Raw genomic sequence first — 23,677 nt, 5'->3', positions numbered from 1 at the left:
CTACGCTTCTGGAAGGTTTACGAAGGGGTGCGGGGTTCATTGATCCTCCCTCCATGTAGTTCATCAGGATTCATTTTTAATCTAGAAACCCAGCACAAAACAGGAAGTGGGCACAGTATTCCTCTGACAAACGTCAGGTTCTGGGATTCCCCGGCACTGGGTACAACGTGGACACTCACTTAATGGCAATGGGCCAGAGGAGGAGAGAGTGGGACCCAGCCCAGACCCCAGACTCCACACTGTGGGTTAAAAGGGCCCAGTTAAGGGCCCAATGTGACCATCGAATCTGAGAGTCAGCACGGGACAGGACCTGGAGGCCCAGACTCACAGTAAAGGCAGAACTTCCAAGCAGACGGTGAGGCCTGCACCCCCGCCTCCTAATTCTGCCACTTTTTTTTTTTCTAACATCTTTATTGGAGTATAATTGCTTTACAATGGTGTGTTAGTTTCTGCTTTATAACAAAGTGAATCAGTTATACATATACATGTATTCCTATATCTCTTCCCTCTTGTGTCGCCTTCCCTCCCATCCTCCCTATCCCACCCCTCTAGGTGGTCACAAGGCACCGAGCTGATCTCCCAGAGTGACTCAATCTCTGTGCTGAACGTCCTTACAGAGTGGGGACAATGCGGTGAGTGAGGTCACAGCCTGCAACGTGGAGGACCTAGTCAGCCCGTGAGAACTTCTGGGAACACGGTGGGTGGCACAGAGCAAGGTGCTGGCCGGCGCCTGCGGCTCTGACACCCACTGGCGGCCCCTGCTCAGACTCTGGGTGGACTCTGCGCCTGCCCCCCACCACTACCGGGGCGGAAGGAGGGCAAACGCGGGCCCAGCCCCCTTCGTCCCAGTGGAGCCTGAATGCTCTTGTCTCTGGAGGACTCTTCTTTACCCAAAACAGAATCGAGGCTTTGGGGCCAGTGCAGAGCAGCGAAGCCGGCAGTCCACCAGCTCCAGGGCACTGAGCGGTGGAAGGGGCGCTGCTCTGGGTCTGTGCTGCTCAAAGCAAGTGAGCGAGGGCTGGTCCCGAGCACGAGAACCAGCCACGCGATGAACTCAGAGAGCTGGAGGGCATCAGAAATTAACCCCTCTGGTTCCTGATAGGGGTTACGGCTTCTCAGCAACCAACCCCATCCCCTGGGATCTGGAGCTGGGCAGGCCTGGGACACAGGAGCGGGAAACGGAGGGAAGGCTGGCAGGGCCTCCGGGGAGTCACGGGGCAGGGGTCCCAGCATGGCAGGTCCCAGACCAGCTGGACCCCCAGAGCCCAGGAGCACCCCTTCCCAGCCCCGGGCCCCAAAGGTTTGAGTCTCCTCTCCCCGCAGCTCGGAGACGGGCTCCCCGTCCATCAGCCTAGATGCCCACTGACTTGCCTGGCCGCTTCTGTTGCACATCCCTCAGCAGAGAGTCACCCGGGAGCCAGGATCCCCAGGCCAGCCCCCAGCCCTGCCCCCTTTCCCAGCCCAGGCCCTGGGCCTCTCACCTCCTTCCCTAACAGGGCTCACCCGCCTTCTCCTTCCATCCACCCTACTCTGCAGCCCCAGGAAACGGCCTCCAGTACAGCCCTGAGCTCTCCCCACCCTCCTCAACCCTTGCTGCCCCTTCACCTACAGGTGGATCCCAGGGCCTGTGCACTAGCGAGGCCTGGCCCTGCCTCCTGCCCCACCCCTCCCCCACCGTGCTTCAGCTCCTGCCACCTCCCACCCTGCGCACAGACAAATCCAATTCATCCTTCCAGGCTCATCCCAGAAGTCACTTGCCTCCAGGAAGCCACCCCTGCCCACCCCCTCCTGTCTCCCCCCATCCGCCTACCCTGTTCATTGAGGTCGGATGCCTTTCCTCTGGGCCCCGTAATATCTGATGCTTACTGTTATCAAAAAAGTAATTCAAAGAGACTGAAAAGATCTCAGTGTGATCCTTTCCTTTTATAAGAGGCCATAAGTAGCTTCGAGTCAGAGTCTTAAAGTCTTTTTCTATTCAGTAAACACAATGTTGAGAGAAGACGGAAAGAGCAGTCGCCACCCGCTGGGGCGCTCCTATCCCCCCGGGACACGCAGACAGCACCTGCTTGATCACATGAACCCCACAGCACGACACGAGGCACTAGCACGAGTCCCACCGACGCTGCCCACGTGGACGGGAAGGGCCAGGCGGCAGGCTGGGGGCAGCCGGTACACATTTACCGCTTCCCATCCCTGGCATGTACATTCGACAGAACTCATCAAAATATGTACTTAAGATCTGTGCACTTTACTATATATGATTAGGCCTCAGTAAAGAATAAAATAAAATATGTGTTGATTGAGTGAATTAATTTAGCCTCACTGAACCAAAGCTTATTTAAAAATAGGAACAGGGCTTCCCTGGTGGCGCAGTGGTTGGGAGTCCACCTGCCGATGCAGGGGACACGGGTTCGTGCCCCGATCTGGGAAGATCCCACATGCCACGGAGCGGCTGGGCCCGTGAGCCATGGCCGCTGGGCCTGCGCGTCCAGAGCCTGTGCTCCACAACGGGAGAGGTCCCAACAGTGAGAGGCCCGCGTACCGCAAAAAAAAAAGAAACACATAGAAGTATTTCTGAGCTCAGTGGTAATCAGGGAAATGCAAACAGAACCACAATAAAATACCATCGTATGCCCATCCGATTGGCAAAACAACAAAAACGTTAAAAAAAAAATCTATCAATGTGTTGGTGAGGATCTAAGAAAATGGGTCTTTCATACGTTGCTGGTGGACACATCAATGTTCTGTCTCTTTGTTGAGAAGTTAAAATATGCCGGAAAGTCAAAAATTGTTTACCCTACAATCTGATCATTGAATGCCCCAGAGAAACTCTCCCAACTGGTACACATCTCCAGCCTCAACGGCACGTGTTACCCTGTTTTCTTCATGAGGAACGTACATCTGCAGACGTGCCAGCACGTTCAAGACCAAGACTTGCTGGTTATGATGGTGAAACATCAGAACAATCTAAATACTCACTAGCAGGAGAACAAATAAGCAAAATGTACGATAAAGTGAAGTATTATGCAGCAGCTGAAAGAAGTAAAAGCTTAGACACATAATTTTGAGAGAAAAAAGCAAGACGTGACTATACACGCTGTACGTTATTCACATAAATTTCAAAATATCCAGCATGCATCCAGCAACCCTGTATTCGATAACAGAAATACATGTACGTGTAAAAAAAGAAAAGAAATGGTTTTGGAGAGAGCTATCCCAGATCATGATTTGGTCACTTCTCGAGAAGCAGGGGACACTCCCGGTCAGAAGGATCAAGCTGACCTCAGCTCGAAGACAGCACGTAAGTGTACACGTGTTACGTGTGTGCATGTTCACGGTGTGTGTGTCTGTGTGTACAGATGTGGGGATGCATTCGTAGAGGAAAGAAAGATACAGTAAAGGAAAGCGAAAAAAAAGAAAAAAGAATTAAGGAGGGAAAAGAAAGAATAAAGAAGGAAAGAACACTGATGTAATGGTGATGGAAAGACAGCTATTACCAGCCACTGAGTCTTCCCCACTTAATATCCCTGGTTGGTGAAATGAGGATGATTTTTACTTATTTTCCATATACTTTCCTATATGTTCCAATTTTTTTACAATCAGAGGAGAAGGGGAAAGAGTCTGAATTTACAGGGAACTGTGTAACTATTTCTCTGCCCATCGATTTGTCTACATATACATGTAGACATATGTCCCGTGTCCCCAGTGCAGAGCACAGTGCTTGGCACAGAGGAGGTGCTCAGTATATATATGGTAAGTGATCAAGTGGCTAAATAATTAAATGAATGAGTGAGTGAATGAGTGATGGTGATACGGCAGTTTTCTGAGTCAGGGTCCTCCCTCCTAAGACAGTGCAAGGTGATGACCTGACACATGATACACACAGGTGCAGGGTACATCAGGAGCACGTGGCGCCTGAGGCTTCTCCCCGGTGACCCCAGGACCTTGGCTGCAGAAGGCCCGCCAGTACTCACGTCGATGGGCACGCTGTCATAGAGGCGCTTGCCGATCACGGTCTTCCCCTGGATGTCGATGTTCTCCCTCTCCTCGATGGGCAGTGTCTGCACCAGCGCACAGTCTATGTACAGGGAGACGTTCTGGGCCTGGATGCTCAGGGCCACCTTGTGCCAGTCCCGGTTGAAAAGGTCATGGACCCGGGGACCTCGGAAGACCACCCTGACGGCATCCTTCATGGCACCCACAGCGTTGTACTCCACGGCCTTGTTCTCGCCGTCCAGCCGGATGGACACCTGGGGAGGAGAGGACCAGAGGCCCCTTGAGCTGCATGGGACCAAGGGAGGAGAGGGCAGCTGGGGAGGGGAGATCGCGGAGTCAGACCCGACAAATCTGAGTCTGATCCTAGCCGTGACCCTCACCAGCTGGTCAGCCTTGGGCAAAGCACTTCCCATCCCTAAGCCCTGGTGCCCTCCTCACGACAATGGTGTTACTGACACCTACCTTACAGGCTCATCTAAACCCTGTATTAAATGGAAGATCTGAGCTCGCACGTTAATCCAGGGGTCAAAATCTCAAGTACCCGAGGGCTCTGCAGGTAAGAGCACCTTTGTGAAACTACAAGGGGACTGGTGAGGAGGGGCTTCATCTATGAGACCGACCAGAAACACTGACTGGTTTCAGCTTCTTTTAAAACCGCAGACGGCAGAACAGAATCCACCTGTGTCTAGATACCAGGTGCCAGTCTGAGACCCCATCCACTAACCCAAACTCTCTCACCTTGCAGCTAAAATTGAAGGCCTGGGAGAACAAAGCAATTCGGTGGCAGGGACCTTGGCTGTCTGTTCACTGGATTACCCTCCAGCCCTCTGCAAAATGCCTTGAAAACTCTGGAAGGAAGTTTTACTTTCCTCTGCGTTTTAAGAATGAATGAGGGGTTTCCCTGGTGGCGCAGTGGTTAAGAATACGCCTGCCAATGCAGGAGACACGGGTTTGAGCCCTGGTCCGGGAAGATCCCACATGCTGCGGAGCAACTAAACCCGTGCGCCGCAACTACTGAGCCTGCGCTCTAGTGCCTGTGAGCCACAACTACTGAGCCCTTGTGTCACAACTACTGAAGCCCGCACGCCTAGAGCCTGTGCTTCGCAACAAGAGAAGCCACCGCAATGAGAAGCCCGTGCACCACAACGAAGAGTAGTCCCCGCTCACCGCAACTAGAGAAAGCCTGCATGCAGCAATGAAGATCCAACGCAGCCAAAAAATAAAATAAATTAATTTTTTTAAATGAATGAATGAAGTAACGAATGAATGTATGCTCATCCATGTGCTTATTCTTTCATCCCTTCCACGATACTCACTGAACATCCTCTGTGACAGGCAAGCAACCTGCTAGGTGTCAGGAATGCAGGAGTGGGCAAGATCAATACTGCCTCAGCGCACGGAGGTGGGGGACGTAACGTGACACAGAAAATAGGTATTCACTGAGCAAATGGATAGGTGGGTATATTCTTGTCCAGTCTCCATGGGGTTGGCCTCCATCTGCCCTGATATCCACGCTCCACCTCTCTCTACCTGGATCTGGACTCCCAGACTCTGACCTTTGACTTCCTGACCTGGGCTTCGATGCCCTTTGGCTTCTAGTTAGTCTGGCCCATGGGAGAGGAAATCAAAGAGCGGGAAGAGAGAGGGGTCTGGTATTGACTCTCCTGCCCTCCCAGCTTCCCTGCGGTTCCAGACGGCCATGTTCCTCCACGTGCCAGGGCCCTTTGGAAGCCCTCCCTCCTCCACGACTCCAGAACACGACGTCTCCGCGAACCACCAACCTCTCCCTGCCCAGGCCATCCAGGCCCCGGGCAGGAACTTCCTGCTGTTGCTAATCCCAGGACACCACAATATCTTTTTGGTTTCCTTAACCCTGACCCTTAACCTCATCAGCTCCCTTACCCCGAGACACTTTACTAAAACGCTCTTCAAAACTCCGGGCTGTCTACCGCTTGCCCACACCCAAACTGGCAAGTCACTTTTAAGCTGTGTGACCTCGGGCAGGTTTTTAACCTCTGTGTGTTGTTTCCTCATTTGTAAAATGGCACTGGTGATAGTGCCTACTTGATAGAGCTGCTATGAGAATTAAATGAATTCATAGATATGTAAAATACATAGTACTTATACATCAGACACTGTTCTAAATACTATCTACAATAAATGAAGCAAGTTCAAAGACATCACCGCAGTGAAGCCTTCTCTGACACACACGTGTAACTGGATTCTAACCTGGTCATTTGCTCTCACATCCTCAGGCATGTGGATTTATTTGTTTTTTCAGAGCATTTCGGGTCAGTATATGAAAGCATTTCGGGTCATTTATTTCATCCGCCCGTTTCCTGCCTGCCCTGCCCCATCCTTTTAAGCAGGTCCCCGTCTCTACAGCTCATCTCTTTAACCCCAGTGGCTAGGACAACACATGCCATATAGTAGGACTCAACAGAAAGGGAATGAATGAATGAGAGCCCCGAGGTTAAAGGAAGGAGCCCACTGCCCTGCAGGGAACCAGCCACAGTGTTTATGACACCACCCAGGTGTTCTGGTTTCTCTGTCTCGGGTCCCCCACATGGCTTCAGCACAGCCAAGGGGAACCTAAAATTTATTTTTAACTGCATTGTCTGCTGGTATGTTACGGTTAGGGTGAAAAACAAAACTATGAACCCCTGACTAATAACCTGAAACTTCTCCTAAGCATAATCTAATAATCATGATTAAGCCTGGTCTCTTTCTTGAAATGTTTCACCTGTTTGAGCCCTGGACCCCTGAGCCACCTGGGGAGCTTCACGAGGACATGGGTTTTTCTCCAATGTTTCTATTTCTCCCAGCACCACACAGAGCAGAGGAAGGCCCGGCAGGCCCGAGTCCAAGCTGGGGGGGCCTCAGGAGGGCACTCCATGCCTCAGATCCATCAGCAAACCCTGTTGGTTCTATTTTCAAACTACATATGCAGAATCCCATCATTTCTCCCCAGGTCCCTATGACTACTTGGTCTGAGTCAGTATCACCCTTTGCCGAGAGGACCACAGCGGTCTCCCAGGCTCCCTGTCCCAGGCCTGCCCACCTCGCAGAGCCTACTCTCCAGTCCCTGCACTGGCTTCCAGCCTGTTCCGAGTCTCACCTCTACCCCTCCACCCTGTTGCAGAACTAGCCTCCTCCTGGCCCTTTATCAGATCTGGAATGAGTGCCCCTCAGTCTCTCCAAAGGACAAACGGGGAAAATGCCAACGGTCAAGGGTGGTTGTAAATTCTCCATGGGGTCATGGTGTAAAAATCTAGATCCTGTTATTACCGGGCTACGGGACAAAGAGCACGTGACAGCGTGGCTCACACCGGTCGGCTCACAGGTCATCTTCTACGTGCCTCTGTCCACTTCTCCTGTGTCCGGTCAGGACTTCCCCGAGGCGTGGGGTGGCCACCACGTCATTTTCATTGAAGGGCACGTCCCAAAGTGAATGGCACGTCCCAAAGCGAAGGGCACGTCCCAAAGCGAAGGGCACGTCCCAAAGCTTGTTCAGTGGAACGGAACAGCCAGGCGCCTCTCTGAAAAGGCAGGTTCTGTTTCTGCATGGCTCTGCAGGATTCCAGCCCAGGGCTCATTCTGGCAGAAGGAGGGGAGGAGGCCGACACGGCCCTGCAAACGCCATGGAGGAAGAGGACCCAGACTGAGGGGTGGTGCGGGCTCGCCCCATAGGACTGCCATGGCAGGTGCCCAGGCCCACAGCACAGGACCCCGGGAGACTGGAGACGTGCGCGTCTGCAATGGAGGTGGGTGAGGGTCACGACGAGCTGCCTGCTCTCTGGAGAAGAGTCTCACCTCCTGCAGTCGGCCTCCCACACTAAGGAAATCAGGCCACTGGGCGGTCAAGGCTGACCATGGTTCTGCATCTCAGTTTGACCAGGGACGCTGCAGGAGGGTCATTCGACAGGACTAATGGATGGGGACCAGAGCCTGCGGGGCACAGCGGTCAAAAGACAGACTTGGAGCTCGACTGTCTGGGTTCAAATCCCACCTCTCCCCCTCACGACCTACGAATACATGGGCAGACGCCTAAAGCTTGCTGTGGGTCAGGCTCCTCTCGGTAAGATAGTAACAGCAGAACCTACCCATAGGGCTGTTAGGAGGACTCAGTTAAGATTTGTGAAGCACTCGGGACAGTCCTTGGCTCCTACTGACCGCGTGTGAGTGTGGATAAGAGGTGCCCTCGGGGGCAGGGTCCGGCTTCAACCACGGGAAGTGAGCTCACTGCCATGGAGGAAGTCGCCTCTGGGGGAGGAGCCCGTGAGTGCGGCTACCGCAGTGCAATGGCTTGAGCATGCTTTTATTTTATTTCAACCCCAAGTGAAAATAAAGTCAGTGTCCCCCAGCTGAAGATGAGTAATGTCGCTACACAGTTCATTCTTCAAGAGAGGACCAGGGTAAATGACAGGTATGGTGGGTCCACGAACTCCGAGGACGAGCGGATCGGGTCTGCATCTCAGATCAGTGTATGGTGTTGGTGGCCTGGGCCTGAGACAGGTCCCCCCTCACTCGGCTGCGTGCTGTTGACAGGTGGGCCTACCTTCACGGGACTGAGGGCCAGCATGCGCCAGACACGGGCAAAGGCGAGCTGCAGAGCTCCGTTCAAGGTAAAACCAGAGACTACCATGAAAACTTGTATCACACATCAGGCAGCATTCGATGCTTTAGAGACATCATTCCACATGGTGCTTCCACTAACCATTCCTGGGAGGTTTTCTGTTTTCCATTTTCCAGCTAAGAACATCAAGACTCAGAAGGCAAACGTGGAGATTGATTCAAGATGGCAGAGTAGAAGGACGTGCGCTCACTCCCTCTTGCGAAAGCACCGGAATCACAACTAGCTGCTGAACAATCATTGACAGGAAGACACTGGAACTCACCAAAAATGATACCCCACATCCAAAGACAAAGGAGAAGCTGCAGTGAGACGGTAGGAGGGGCGCAGTCACAATCAAATCAAATCCCATAACCACTGGGTGGGTGACTCAGACTGGAGAACACTTATACCACAGGAGTCCACCCACTGGAGTGAACGTTCTGAGCCCCACGTCAGGCTTCCCAACCTGGGGGTCCGGCAACAGGAGAAGGAACTCCTAGAGAATCAGACTTTGAAGGCTAGCGAGATTTGGCTGCAGGACTTCGACAGGACTGGGGGAAACAGAGACTCCACTCTTGGAGGGCACACACAAAGTAGTGTGTGCATAGGGACCCAGGGGAAGGAGCAGTGACTCCAGAGGAGACTGAACCAGACCTACCTGCTGGTGTTGGAGGGTCTCCTGCAGAGGCAGGGGGTGGCTGTGGCTCACCATGAGGACAAGGATACTGGCAGCACAAGTTCTGGGAGGTACTCCTTGGCATGAGCCCTCTCAGAATCCGCCATTAGCCCCACCAAAGAGCCTGTAGCCTCCAGTGTTGGGCCGCCTCAGGCCAAACAACCAACATGGAGGAAACTCAGCACCACCCATCAGCAGACAAGCAGATTAAAGTTTTACTGAGCTCTGCCCACCAGAGAAACACCCAGCTCTACCCATGACCAGTCCCTTGCATCAGGAAACTTGCACAAGCATCGCCTCATCCACCAGAGGGCAGACAGCAGAGGCAAGAAGAATTACAGTCCTGCAGCCTGCGGCACAAAAACCATATTCACAGAAAGACAGACAAGATGAAAAGGCAGAGAGCTATGTACCAGATGAAGGAACAAGATAAAACCCCAGAAAAACAACTAAATGAAGTGGAGATAGGCAACCTTCCAGAAAAAGAATTCAGAATAATGATAGCGAAAATGATCCAGGACCTCGGAAAAAGAATGGAGGCAAAGATCAAGAAGATGCAAGAGATGTTTAACAAAGACCTAAAAGAATTAAAGAACAAACAAACAGAGATGAACAATACAATAATTGAAATGAAAAATACACTAGAAGGAATCAATAGCAGAATACCTGAGGCAGAAGAACGGATAAGTGACCTGGAAGACAGAATGGTGCAATTCACTACTGCAGAACAGAATAAAGAAAAAAGAATGAGAAGAAATGAAGACAACCTAAGAGACCTCGGGGACAACATTAAACACACCAACATTCACATTGTAGGGGTCCCAGAAAGAGAAGAGAGAGAGAAAGGACCTGAGAAAATATAAGAAGAGATTATAGTCAAAAACTTCCGTAACATGGGAAAGGAAATAGCCCACCAAGTCCAGGAAGTGCAGAGAGTCCCAGGCAGGATAAAACCCAAGGAGAAACACGCCGAGACACACAGTAATCAAACTGACAAAAATTAAAGACAAACAAAAATTAAAAGCAACAAGGGAATAACATACACAACGTTAACAGCTGATTTCTCAGCAGAAACTCTACAAGCCAGAAGGGAGTGGCATAATATATTTAAAGTGATGAAAGGGAAGAACCTACAACAAAGATTACTCTACCCAGCAAAGACCTCATTCAGATTCAACGTAGAAATCAAAAGCTTTACAGACAAGCAAAAGCAGAGAATTCAGCACCACCAAACCAGCTCTACAACAAATGCTAAAGGAACTTCCCTAAGTGGGAAACACAAGAGAAGAAAAGGACCTACAAAAACAAACCCCAAACAATTAAGAAAATGGTAATAGGAACATACATATCGACAATCACCTCAAATGTGAATGGATTAAATGCTCCAACCAAAAGACACAGGCTTGCTGAATGGATACAAGAACAAGACCCATATATATGCTGTCTACAAGAGACCCACTTCAGACCTAGGGACACATACAAACTGAAAGTGAGGGGATGGAAAAAGGTATTCCATGCAAATGGAAATCAAAAGAAAGCTGGAGTAGTAATCCTCATATCAGATAAAATAGACTTTAAAATAAAGAATGTTACAAGAGACAAGGAAGGACACTACACATAATGATCAACGGATCAATCCAAGAAGAAGAGGTAACAATTATAAACATATATGAACCCAACACAGGAGCACCTCAATACACAAGGCAAATGCTAACAGCTATAAAATAGGAAATCGACAGTAACACAATAATAGTGGGGGACTTTAACACCTCACTTACACCAATGGACAGATCATCCAGACAGAAAATTAATAAGGAAACACAAGCTTTAAATGACACAACAGATCAGATAGATTTAATTGATATTTATAGGACATTCCATCCGAAAACAGCAGATTACACTTTCTTCTCAAGTGCACACAGAATATTCTCCAGGATACTTCACATCTTGGGTCACAAAGCCTCAGTTAATTTAAGAAAACTGAAATCATATCAAGCATCTTTTCCAACCACAACACTATGAGATTAGAAATCAATTACAGGGAAAAAAATGTAAAAAAACACAAACACATGGAAGCTAAACAATACGTTACTAAATAACCAGGAGATCACTGAAGAAATCATAGAGGAAAAAAAAATACCTAGAGGCAAATGACAATGAAAACACGATGATCCAAAACCTATGGGATGCAGCAAAAGCAGTTCTAAGAGGGACATTTATAGCAATAAAATCCTACCTCAAGAAACAAGAAAAATCTCAAATAAACAATCTAACCTTACACCTAAAGGAACCAGAGAAAGAAGAACAAACAAAACCCAAAGTTAGCAGAAGGAAAGAAATCATAAAGATGAGAGCAGAAATAAATGAAATAGAAACAAAGAAAACAATAGCAAAGATCAATAAAACTAAAAGCTGGTTCTTTGAGAAGATAAATAAAACTGATAAACCCTTAGCCAGACTCATCAAGAAAAAGAGGGAGAGGACTCAAATCAATAAAATTAGAAATGAAAAAGGAGAAGTTACAATGGACACTGCAGAAATACAAAGCATCATAACAGACTACTAAAAGCAACTCTATGCCAATAAAATGGACAACCTGGAAGAAATGGACAAATTCTTAGAAAGGTATAACCTTCCAAGACTGAATCTGGAAGAAATAGAAAATATGAACAGACCAATCACAAGTAATGAAATTGAAACTGTGATTAAAAATCTTCCAGCAAACAAAAGTCCAGGACCAGATGGCTTCACAGGTGAATTCTATCAAACATTTAGAGAAGAGCTAACACCCATCCGTCTCAAACTCTTCCAAAAAACTGCAGAGGAAGGAATAGTCCCAAACTCATAAAAAAGAAAATTACAGACTAATATCACTGATGAATACAGATGCAAAAATCCTCAACAAAATATTAGCAAAGGATCCAACTACACATTAAATACTAGGATCCAACAACACATTAAAAGGATCATACACCATGATCAAGTGGGATTTATGCCAGGGATGCAAGGATTCTTCAATATACGCAAATAAGTCAATGTGATACACCATATTAACAAACTGAAGATTAAAAACCATATGATCATCTCAATAGATGCAGAAAAAGCTTTTGACAAAATTCAACACCGATTTATGATAAAAACTCCCAGAAAGTGGGCATAGAGGGAACCTACCTCAACATAATAAAGGCCATATATGACAGACCCACAGCCAACATCATTCTCAATGGTGAAAAACTGAAAGCATTTCCTCTAAGATCAGGAACAAGACAAAGATGTCCACTCTCACCACTACCATTCAACATAGTTTTGGAAGTCCTAGCCACGACAATCAGAGAAGAAAAGAAATAAAAGGAATCCAAATTGGAAGAGAAGTAAAACTGTCACTGTTTGCAGATGACATACTATACATAGATAATCCTAAAGATGTCACCAGAAAACTGCTAGAGCTAATCAATGAATTTGGTAAAGTTGCAGGATACAAAATTAATGCACAGAAATCTCTTGCATTCCTATACACTAACAACGAAAGATCAGAAAGAGAAATTAAGAAAACAATCCCATTCACCACTGCAACAAGAAGAATAAAATACCTAGGAATAAACCTACCTAAGGAGGTCAGAGACCTGTACTCAGAAAACTATAAGACACTGATGAAAGAAATCAAAGATGACACAAAACAGATGGAGACATATACCACGTTCTTGGATTGAAAGAATCAATATTGTGAAAATGACTGTAATACCCAAAGCAATCCACAGATTCAATGCAATCCCTATCAAATCACCAATGGCAGTTTTTACAGCACTAGAACAAAAAGCCTTAAAATCTGTATGGAGACACAAAAGACCCCAAATAGCCAAAGCAATCTTGAGGGAAAAAAAGAGCTGGAGGAATCAGACTCCCTGACTTCAGACTATAGTACAAAGCTACAGTAATTAAGACAATATGGTACTGGCACAAAAACAGAAATATAGATCAGTGGAACAGGATAGAAAGCCCAGAGATAAACCCATGCACCTATGGTCAACAAATCTATGACAAAAGAGGCAAGGATATACAATGGAGAAAAGACAGTCTCTTCAATAAGTGGTGCTGGAAAACTGGACAGCTACATGTAAAAGAATGAAATTAGAACATTCCCTAACACCATACACAAAAATAAACTCAAAATGGATTAAAGACCTAAATGTAAGACTGGACACTATAAAACGCTTAGAGGAAAACATAGGCAGAACACTCTGACATAAATCACAGCAAGATCTTTTTTGACCCACCTCCTAGAGTAATGGAAATACAAATGTATGGACACAAAGGGGGGAAAGCAGGGGGGCGGGGGGTGGTGGTAGGGTGAATTGGGTGACTGGGATTGACATGTATACCTAATATGTATAACATAGATAACTAATAAGAACCTGCTGTATAAAAAGTAAATAAATAAAATTAAAAAAAAAAAAGAAGAAAGTGAACGTGTGTCAGAGGCCACACCAAGAAAGGACTAGACACGAGGTCTGAACCCAGGTCGTGCTGACTCTAAGCCAGTTTCCTGCACTACATAATGAACGTGCTGCTAAGAAAGCATGTGCTGTAGGAGAGCAGCACGGGCTGCCACCTCCCTGGCTGGGCTGAGGGCCCCTGAGACAGGAACTGGGCGTTCTGCCCCACCAGGTGACGGGCACTTGACCGTCAAGGAAGAAGTGCAGCCCTCTGGTGGTCTGCCAGCCCCTGCAGCTGCCCTGCGCCTCTGTGGACACCAGACCCTCCATCTCCCAGGCCCAGGACAGAGACCCCAGGAGAAAACACGGTGGCTGATGCCAAGCCCACGAGAAGGAGAAGGAAATCTGCACCAGACAAGGCACGCTGCTCACACCTGCGGGATGCCGTACTGGTCGATGACCTGCCAGATGTACCAGTCTTCTTTCCGAGACATCTTCCGGAGCCGGAAGGTGGTGACAAAGGCGTACTCATCAGGCAAGCCTTGCGGGAACACATCCCTGGAGGGAGACAGAGACAGATGGCGCCGGGCTGAGAGAAGAGGCTGCAAAGGAGGCCCACGCACCCCGGGGTCACGAAGTCCTGCCACTCTGACCTCCTAGGGTTCTAAAGTCCACCTGCTCGCCTGCCTTTACCGCCTTTCCCTTCAATCAGGGCCTCCATTCAACCCTCCGCTGGCCCTCGCTGTGGCCCCTTCATTGTCCCGGTGCACCCACCCTCAGCCCTGTCAAATCCACCCCCGCAGTGCTCGTCTGCTTCCATCTCTCCAGAATCAGTAATAAATGCTGAACTGCCACCCCGCCGCGGGGCCAAATGTGGCTGAGTGCTGCACCTCTCCCTGCCTGCTGCCCCTCGGCAAGGCCACACTGTCACATTTTAGCCCGCGTGGTCCCTGCCCCACGTGCCAGGACATCCTCCGTCTCCACAGAGCACTGGTTTCCTGAGTTCGGGGGACCAGGTCCTCAAATGGGAGGATCCCTCGGCCCCTGCAGCTCCAGCCCAGACAGCCCTGCACTGCCCTTTCCCCTACAAATTCCGCATGCACGTTGTTCCGCGACAGAAGCTACGGATGTACGGTGTTGTGATGCCCCCGCCCTAGCTGAGGGCGGCCAGGCTCTCACAGGGTGACTCCTGCACCCCGCTGCTCAGCGGTCGAGCAGAGGCTCCCCTGCAGACAGCGGCGGGTCTCCAGAGCTCTCCTCTTAACCGCCAGCTGTTGCCCGGCACTCCCACTCACGGCGGGCCAAACCCTGCTCTAGGGGCAAAGAATGCGAGGCGCTGCCTTCTGCATTGGAGGAGGTGGAAACTGTCTGGCCAGAGAGCCAGGAAGGGAAATGAGGAGGCGTCTGGGTTTCTGGTTCTCAGACTCGTGGACCCTCAGGGACCCTTCGTTTGGCTGTAGAACCTGTGAGTACAGACTGGTCCTCCCTCTGTGATCTCGGTTCACAGATCCGAGCCGGGAGTTGGCCCAGCCGTCCAGAGTCGTTCTCTGAGCTGGGATTTCACCCAGGATCACGTCCAGGCACTGGGAGCAGTGCCCTTTACTCCCTCGGGCCTTCCCAGGATTCAGGGACGTCCTAGGTCACTGCCACACGGGAGGGATACGGGGCTTCCCCACCGCTCTGCACGGGCACAGGCTGTGGAGCCTCAGATGAACATTGCCCTTCAATTTTTTTCTTCTTCTCATTGCATTAATGAGGCCAACTATGCTACTGTTCTTTTCTAAACACACTTACTTCTCAACGCACATGTACGTATAATATACAAATATGCTACGTATCTAAATCCACTATATCTATACATTGATAACTATATTTACATTTATATCTCTATCTACAGGCACACCTCGTTTTGTTGTGTTTTAGCTTTACTGTGCTTCACAGATACTGTGTTTTTTTTTTAAATTGAAGGTTTGTGGCAACCCTGCACCAAGCAAGTCCATCAGTGCCGATGATATGTGCACTGTGTTTAAGACGTAATGCTGTTGCGAACTTGAAAGACCACAGTACGGTGTAAACATAACTTTTATACACACTGGGAAACCGAAAAATGTGACTCTCTTCGTTTTGATATTCGCTTCATTGCAGTAGTCTGGAACCAAACCCACAATATCTCCGGGGTGTGCCTCTCTCTCTCTCTCTCTCTCTCTATCGAGAGATTAATACTTTTTCTTAGGCTGTGTATATATACAGATATACAGGAGAGGGTAAAGGGATTGGAGTTGAAGGACTGACCTGAGTTTGAGGCCAACCTCTGCCTCCTAGGAACTATGAGATTTTGAACAGGTTACTGTCCCATTTTGAGCCTCAAATGTCGCACCAGATAAATGCTGAGAATAACACAAGCCTTGCTCCCCCCATTTTACTGTGGTGAGAAATAAGTTAGATAAGGTGTGTAAAGTGCCCTTTAAACGTTTAGCAAGTAAGAAAAATACAAATATTGACACCCCTTTTCATTATGAACAAAATTAACCCATACATTAAAAATTATACGTGTAGGTATGTATCTGCGTAAATTGCATTAGAAATGAAAGGGATGCTATTCTCACTCAACACGTCAGAGCTCTGTCGGTTTGATTGTTTCTGTTTTGCCATTAAAACAAACTCGAAACCATGTAGAAATTCCTTCTCAGGACGACTCAGCATAACATGAGCCCAAATCCATTTCCCAGAAACACTTCAGCCCCACGTCCAGAGAGCAGAGTCCAAAGCCATTGTGCTGTTTGCTCCAAATGCCCTGATAGAAAGACGGCACCCTCAGCAAGTGGGAGGCCTCTGCTGGGCTCCCCACCGCATTTGTGTAACGCGTGCTTTCCTCCCTCTGTTTTGTTCTTTCTCTATTACACGTTTGCTGTATTATTATTATTATCATTTTTGGCCACACCGTGCAGCTTGCAGAATCTTAGTTCCCCCACCAGGAATCGAACCTGAGCCCCCTGTGGTGGGAGTGTGGAGTCCTAACTGCCAAGGAATCCCCTTGTACGTTTGCTTTAAAGTGAAGTTGCCTGTGATTTTTTTTTTCTGTTTCTAAGTGGTATGGATGAATTGGACAAGTTAGGCCAAAGAAGTAAGGGGAGTTAAGTGGGAAATGGAACCTGGATTCTGTTCATCCCTGTGTGGCCCCCAAATGAGCATGGGACCAGGTGATTAAGATCACCCAGCATCTGTATCTCAGCCCCTGTGTGGACAGAACAACACCCACAGTCAGGAAGGCACGCCTCCCTTGAGGGTCTGCTGACTGTGATATGGTCTCCATCGCAGGGTGAGGAAACGGGACCCAGAGAGAGAAACTGACGTAGCATTTCCTGTTCTGAACCAGCACTGTCCCGGGATGCTGGCGCTGTGAGCCGTGGAGGACGTTAGGGCCCGATACAGTCCTGGTGCAAGGCTGGCACTCAGAGAACGCCCACCGAGCTGGAGAAACGATTGCATGCCTGCAAAATGCAAGCTCTGAGGCCTGATGTGGCAAAGCCCATCTTTGCCAGGCTAGTATCTAACGGAGGCTTCTCACTGATCGTGGACTGAGTCATCCCCTCCTCCAGGCAGGGCTCAGCTCCATGCTGGGACTCAGCAGAGACCAGACTCAGGCCCTTCCAGGAGCTTCTCCCACAGCTGGGGAGACAGTCTGCAAATGACTCATTGCACAATCGAGTCGCTGGCTTCAATGCTGCTACATTTTATGCAGGAGGACAGGTTGTGAGGAGAGAAAATAAGGGGAGGCCTGGCTTAACCTCAGAGTTAGGGGGAGGCATCCTTGAAAGCAGGACAGATGAGTTGTACTTTGAAGGACAAGCAGGGGTAGAGAGAGGGCAGTGCAGACAATGACAGGCCAGGACGAACCTGATGCCAGAAAGGCAGCACGGGGCTAGATCACACACAGGGTCTTCCCAGGCCCTTAGCTTAAGAACACTCAGAAGTAATTAAAGAGTTTTAAGATGAAGAGTAATGTCAAGATAAAATATCACTTTTCATTTTCAAAAGACCATTCTGCCTGAGAGGAGAAGAACGGAACATTAATTTTGGTGTCATCATTAGCCCTGGACTGGAGACCCCACAGGTGTCAGACCCTGGACTCATCTTTGCATCATGACCCTCTCAAATGACGTTGCAAGGCGGACACATTCACCTCAGATGAAACAGATGCCATGACTGGGGCACAGGGACCTCCCATGACTTGTGTAAGGCCAGGCACCCAGCAAACACTGAACTGGGTCTCCACTGGCCAAAACGACTACATGACTCTGGGTGGTGCTCTGCCTGCGTGTCATGCAGTGGCTGGCCCACAGTAGGTGCCGTGGATCTAAGCCATAAATGATAAACGTTTGTAGTTTACTGAACTAACAGAAAAACGCAGGCATGAATGGATGGAGGATGAACACCACACCTGTACGGACAGGTGAGTGTAGAAGGACCAGGGGACCAATAACGTCAACGGTAATACATGGTTAAGAACGAGGCTGAATTCCCGGGTCAGTGATTCGGCTGCTTCATTTCAGGGTGACCTCACCAGGCACTCTGTAGGCGAAATCCCTGCCCAGTGCTCAGTGGGCAACCGTGCTGACCAGAGCCTGCCCACCCTTTCAGAGGCGTCCTGGGCAGGTCTAGAAGGAGAAGCAAGCACTCACTCAGTCCTTTGCACCACAGGGAAGGCTCCCATCCGGACGTAGGAACTCTGCGCCCCGTTCTCTCTCTCCCCCAAGATCGCCTTCACACTGAACAAATCCATCAGGTCAAAACCTGTCCAAAGAGAAGAGCCAGGAGTGAGTTTGGCCAGAGGAGCCCGGGAGACAGAGGAAAAGCACATCTGCTCTCTGGGAAGGTGGCCAGCCCGTCCTGCCCTGGGGGAGCAGGATTTAAGCGTAGGGAACTGTGCAAATCCATTTCCCAGGTGAAAACAGAAACAGCAGAGGGAGGAGATGGACAGCTTCTGTTTCCATGGCCAATTGCAGGAAACAGGCAGAGACGCTGGGGTTTCCGATGAAACATGAGCCTTCGTGAAAGTCCTGGATCACAGGCAAGCATGGAGTAAGCAGTCGGCCACCATTCTGGCCGTGCGGCTGGCATTCAGGGAGCCCACGTGGGGACACCCGGCTCACACGGCCCGGCTCTGCAGGCTAAGTGGCGACTTTGGCTTTCCTTCTTGCAGCCACATTTCCGCAATTCACTTGGACTCTGCTTGAATTATAATTTAGCAGCTTTTAAACTGCATGATTTTAAAGAGCGAAACATCAGAGAGAAGAAAACTCTTCGTGACTCTGCATTAACGGAAAGGCGCGTTTCCTTCTGTCATGACTCTGAGAGAGGACCCTGCTCACTGGCCACACGAAGTAATGGAAAAGACACGAACTTTGGGCTCAGGCGAGCTGGCGGGACGGGGGTCATCCAGCTCAGTCACATATTTGTGTGATGCTGAGCGGGTTACAGAACCCGCAAGAGCCTCAGTACTCGGCTGTGACAGAGGCTTGACACCCGCCACCTTGGCCGTCAAGAGAATCCCAGGCGGTCGCTCAGCCGTGGTAGGAAACCGACTCAGCAGGTCAGTTATTCACTCAGGATTCTCCACCATCAGCAGCACAAACTTATCCATGACCCCCTACAAAACCACATGGACCAGTCTGGGGGGGCTGACTTGAGTCCTGCAGCTGGGGTCCTCAGAGGAGCCCAACCACGATGCCCACACGGAGGCAACGGTGGGATGTACCGGCCTGACACTGCGTTCCTGGGGAAGGGGAACCTCGCAGCAGACGAGAGGAAGCCGCCTGTGGGTGGGCACCCGGCCTCACTTGTCTCCGCATCCCCGGGCTAACACACCACTCGGCATCAGTGGCACCTAACCCATGAGACTTCAGGAAGGTTCTTGCTGTCTCCAACATTCTGAGATGCTGCCATGGAAAACAGGAAACGAGCTTGCAGGGCTCACATTAGGATGACTAAAACATCTTCTAACTAGATTCTGTCCTAAGAGACGATTTAGTCATTCAAGTTGTATTTTGAGAGCCTCTCTGTTCCAAGCCCTGTATAAGATGCTGTAAGAACAGAAAGGAATTAGCATCAATTGAGAGTTTCAGCAGCAGAGTCAGACAGGCCTGGGCTGTGTTCCTGACCACCAGGCCCTAGCTGTGTGACCTTAGGCAGGTTGCCTGACGTCTCTGAGCACCAATTTCTTCATCTGTAAAAAGCGGATGGTCTTTGCACCTCACAGGATTGTGGTGAAGCTTGGATATGATACAGAGCTCTTCGTATGGAGCCTGACATAGAGCAGAAGACCCACAAAATAATTTTCACATTATTTAGTTCCCTTTACAATGATTACAGCCTCTTCTCCCACTGGATTCTATCCGTGGATATCACTTACGCATTCAATACATATGTTTTGAGATCCTGCTCTGTGCCAAGCATGCATGAGCACTGGAGACACCGCTGGGAGAACTGGTGCCCTAGTGGGAGGCCAATAATAAGCACATGTCCAGCACAAACGTAAAGGACAATTGCAGGCAGTGAGGAATAATTAAACAGGATTTGATGGGAGGTGAGCAGGGGTGACCGGGCAGGCCTCAGGGGGCGGGCCACCTGAGCAGGGGCTGTTCCAGGCCCGGGGCAGGGCCTGTGATGGTCTGGGAAGGGATTCCATGCACAGCAAGGCTGTGCTGAGATTGAGGCCCTGGGGGACTCTAGGCACCGGCCCCTCCCCAGCCCCTGCCACTCTGAGGTTGCCTAGTTCTCAGAAAATGACTAAGAGTTGCCATCATGTCATTTCTAAACAGCATCTCACACACCAGCGAATTAACAGAATTCATGGCACAACGTTAAACGAGATTTGGTCCTTAAGATAGAAAACATGTACCCAGAAGCTCCCTCAGGGATGAAGACAGCACACCTTGGAACAGTGTGCCCTTTAGTGCCCACTGAGGCAAACGACCTAGCCTCCCCAGAGATGCAGGGGCCCCCCAAGGGGCAGGCACCCCCCAACGTCATCACCCGCAGCTCTGGGTTTAAGGCCTCACAGAGCCCGGTGGGTCCAGCGGGATCAGTGGGTGGAATGCACTGGGCCACACAAGGAGGGATCTCGTGAAGATCCAAAGGACCGCCCGTGCACTGTGGCCCTGGACCTGGAAGTGACCCGCAGGGCTGGGAAGCAGAGGACAGTGGGAGGGGCTGGTGCCTGGGAATGGGGTGAGTGGCCCACAAGGGTTCCATGGAAGGGACACCGAGCGGTGAAGGGCCCGTTTAGGCTCAGGTTCTGTTCTCAGGAAAGGCAGAAGAGGCGGGCGCAGGTTTTGGAGCCACTCTGCCCGGGTGTGAAAGCAGGCCCAGCGCCGGCCGGGCCACAGCCCGCATCCTCGCGTCTCCTTCAGCAACGAGGCAAGGGTAAGGGCCCGACTTGCAGGCTCGCGCCTCCGGGCCTCGGGGCCTCCGGGCGTCCCTGCCATCTCCCCCTGCGGGAGCAAGTGGGTCCCGGGGGGCTCTCCCGTTTGTCAGCACTCAGAGGCTCTCAGCGGCCGGGGAGCAACCCCTGGAGCGGTAACTGCCTGGACACGGGGTGGGCTGTCGCTCCAGGGAAGCAGCCACTTTCGTTTAAGGAGGGAAAGTGAGGACAGGAGAGCATCTCAGTGAGACACACCTGGGCCTCCCTGCTCTTAGACTCCGCAGCTCCACGACTCTGGTGCAACTACTCAGCCCCTGCAAACTCCCACTTCACGGGGCTGCCCAAGGCCCACAGGGATGCGCGGGCCCCGGGGGCGCCCACTGAGTGCCGGCTCTGACTCAGAGCGGGCTCAGAACCCGGCGGGCACGGGCCCAATGCCGCCCACTACGGTGCCAGGCAGAAGGGCAGAGAGGCCCGCTCCTCTACTTCACAGCTCCGTCCCTGTCACTGGAAACCGCCACCTGAACCTGGGCTTCCTTGTAGCAGTCATGTGTGGGAGAATAAAAAATAGCTTTAGAAAAGCAAACATATGCTCTACTTTCTAGTTCCACTTTCGTTGGCGTCCATGGATAAAAACAAAGACTTAAACACCACAAAACTCTGAACAACAAGCAATTAACTAGGAGGCAGCAAAGGGCTCCGAGAGAAAGATGAATTGCCTGCAATAAATAAAGGCCGGGAAGAAAAATGAAAAATGTTCCCGAGGTAAATGGACCCTGATGCGAGGCACCGCGAGATAAAGCGGCGATTGTTTAATGTAGAGACCGCAAGGATGCACCTTCCCAAAGTCACGGACTCAGCTGAACCAGGTGGTATCAGGGACACTGTGACGATCGCCCAGAGTCCTTCAAAGGTCCGCGCTGGACGAAGCTTGGCCGGACCCCCAGGCACGGAAATTACTCCCGGGTCTTTCGTGGGACTGGCCGAGGTGCACACGGTTAATCTGTCCCCAGGAGAAGGTGAGCAATTTGAAGGATGGGACCTGATCTGATTCATGTTTCCATCCCTAAAAAAGTAAGAGCTCTGGTTGTCGTTCTTAATTGAGGCACCGTCAGTGGAAAGAGGGAAGGAGAGAAGAAAGGAACTCACTAAACCATGAAGGGCCTCCTCCATTTAGATGCCCTGTTGGCTGCTCCATGTTCAACAGGACAAAATCCCAGCCCCAACCCCCAAAAGTTTAGTGTCTACAGAGAAACAGGCACAGAGAGAAGCTGTGTTGTATCATGGATGGGTAAATGAGAAGGAGGGGGAATGGCTGGGCTTGTATAACAGCACATGGAATATTTTCCCTGCCCAGCTGAGGAGCAATCAGGGAAGGCTTCCCAGAGGAGGCAAGGCCTGGCCTGAATTTAAAGAACAAATAAAATCTGGGCAGACAGAGATAGAGGGAAGGGCATCCAAGGTAACTGGATGTGCAAAGGTCACCGGACCTGAGGCACCGAGGTTCTTTCTGAGAATCCCACGATTTCGGGATGTCAGGAGCCACGGTTAGGGGAGTGAGCTAGGCAGGGGCAGATCAGGCTGGGCTCTGTCGGCCACGCGAGGCGGTTTGAGTTTCTTTCTACAGGCAGTGGGGAGCCGCGGAAGGGCTTTAAAGCAAGGGAGAAACACGATCTTGTTTCTGTGCTCGAAGACCATTCTGGCAGTGGGGATGGAGGAGGCGGCAACGGTGGGATGGACCGGCCTGGGGGAGACTGGGGAGGACTAGACTTGGAAACACAGGCCTGGGAGGAGGGAGGGAAGGGGCAGTGAGCTGAGACTATCTGAGATGCTCGTGACATGGCGCCTGTTATCTGGAGGTCGGAACTCAGGTAGGAGCAGAGAGACATTAGGATGTCTGTGGCCCAATCTCAGAGCTGGACCGTGCCCAGCACTTTCTTTCAGCTTTAAATAGCTGACCCCCCAGGAATGTTGTATAACACCTTCAGTCACTAGAATTTGCAGAACATTCGGTTTTTAGAGCTGGGAGGGGTCCTCAGAGATATCATGTCGGATGTATTGTTGCGTAAGTGGGGAAACTGAATCTCAGAGAGTCGGGTGATGGACCCAGGCCTCCAACCTGCTTTGTCTGTTCTGTTCCCCGTGCTCACTGTTCCAGCCCAGATAAGCCCTAAAAATAGCTGGAGTCATTTAAGGAACCGCCCGGAGGTGAGGCTTTGGGGAACTGCATTTTTTACAAAAGCTGCTCCGGTTACCCGACTGCGTCTAAGTTGGCAAGTGTGCGGCTCCATCTCTCCCTAACTCCGGTCTCAGCTCCAGCTGGCAGGAGCCTCTTTTCTGGTCTGGTTATAATTAGAGGAGACGATAGATCCCGCAGGCTCTCTGCTCTCAGAGCTGCACAAGCAGGGCATCTGCACCGCGTGCTGATGGAGGCCCACCCAGCGCTGTGATTTACTTCCTGGGGGCCTCGGAGCCCACCAAGGGGAGGCGAGGTTCCAGGCTTCACTGGCGGCACATCCACACAGCGGATTCTG

General features: G+C 50.4%; 1 protein-coding gene across 1 annotated transcript in view; it reads right to left on the bottom strand.

Annotated features, from left to right (window-relative positions):
- Positions 1 to 23,677, bottom strand: part of COL22A1 (collagen type XXII alpha 1 chain) — a gene marked incomplete at its 5' end in the record, with an annotated part of 239,043 nt that overhangs the window by 180,178 nt on the left and 35,188 nt on the right. Inside the window, 3 exons of the mRNA XM_082674806.1 lie at positions 3,975 to 4,250; positions 14,155 to 14,278; positions 18,403 to 18,514. Coding sequence (XP_082530932.1) covers positions 3,975 to 4,250; positions 14,155 to 14,278; positions 18,403 to 18,514 — 512 coding nt within the window. The remainder of the gene's footprint in view (positions 1 to 3,974; positions 4,251 to 14,154; positions 14,279 to 18,402; positions 18,515 to 23,677) is intronic.

Source organism: Grampus griseus (genome assembly GCF_964374135.1).
Source record: "Grampus griseus genome assembly, chromosome: 17".
Classification (NCBI taxonomy): domain Eukaryota; kingdom Metazoa; phylum Chordata; class Mammalia; order Artiodactyla; family Delphinidae; genus Grampus; species Grampus griseus.
This window is presented reverse-complemented; position numbering and strand designations above follow the sequence as displayed.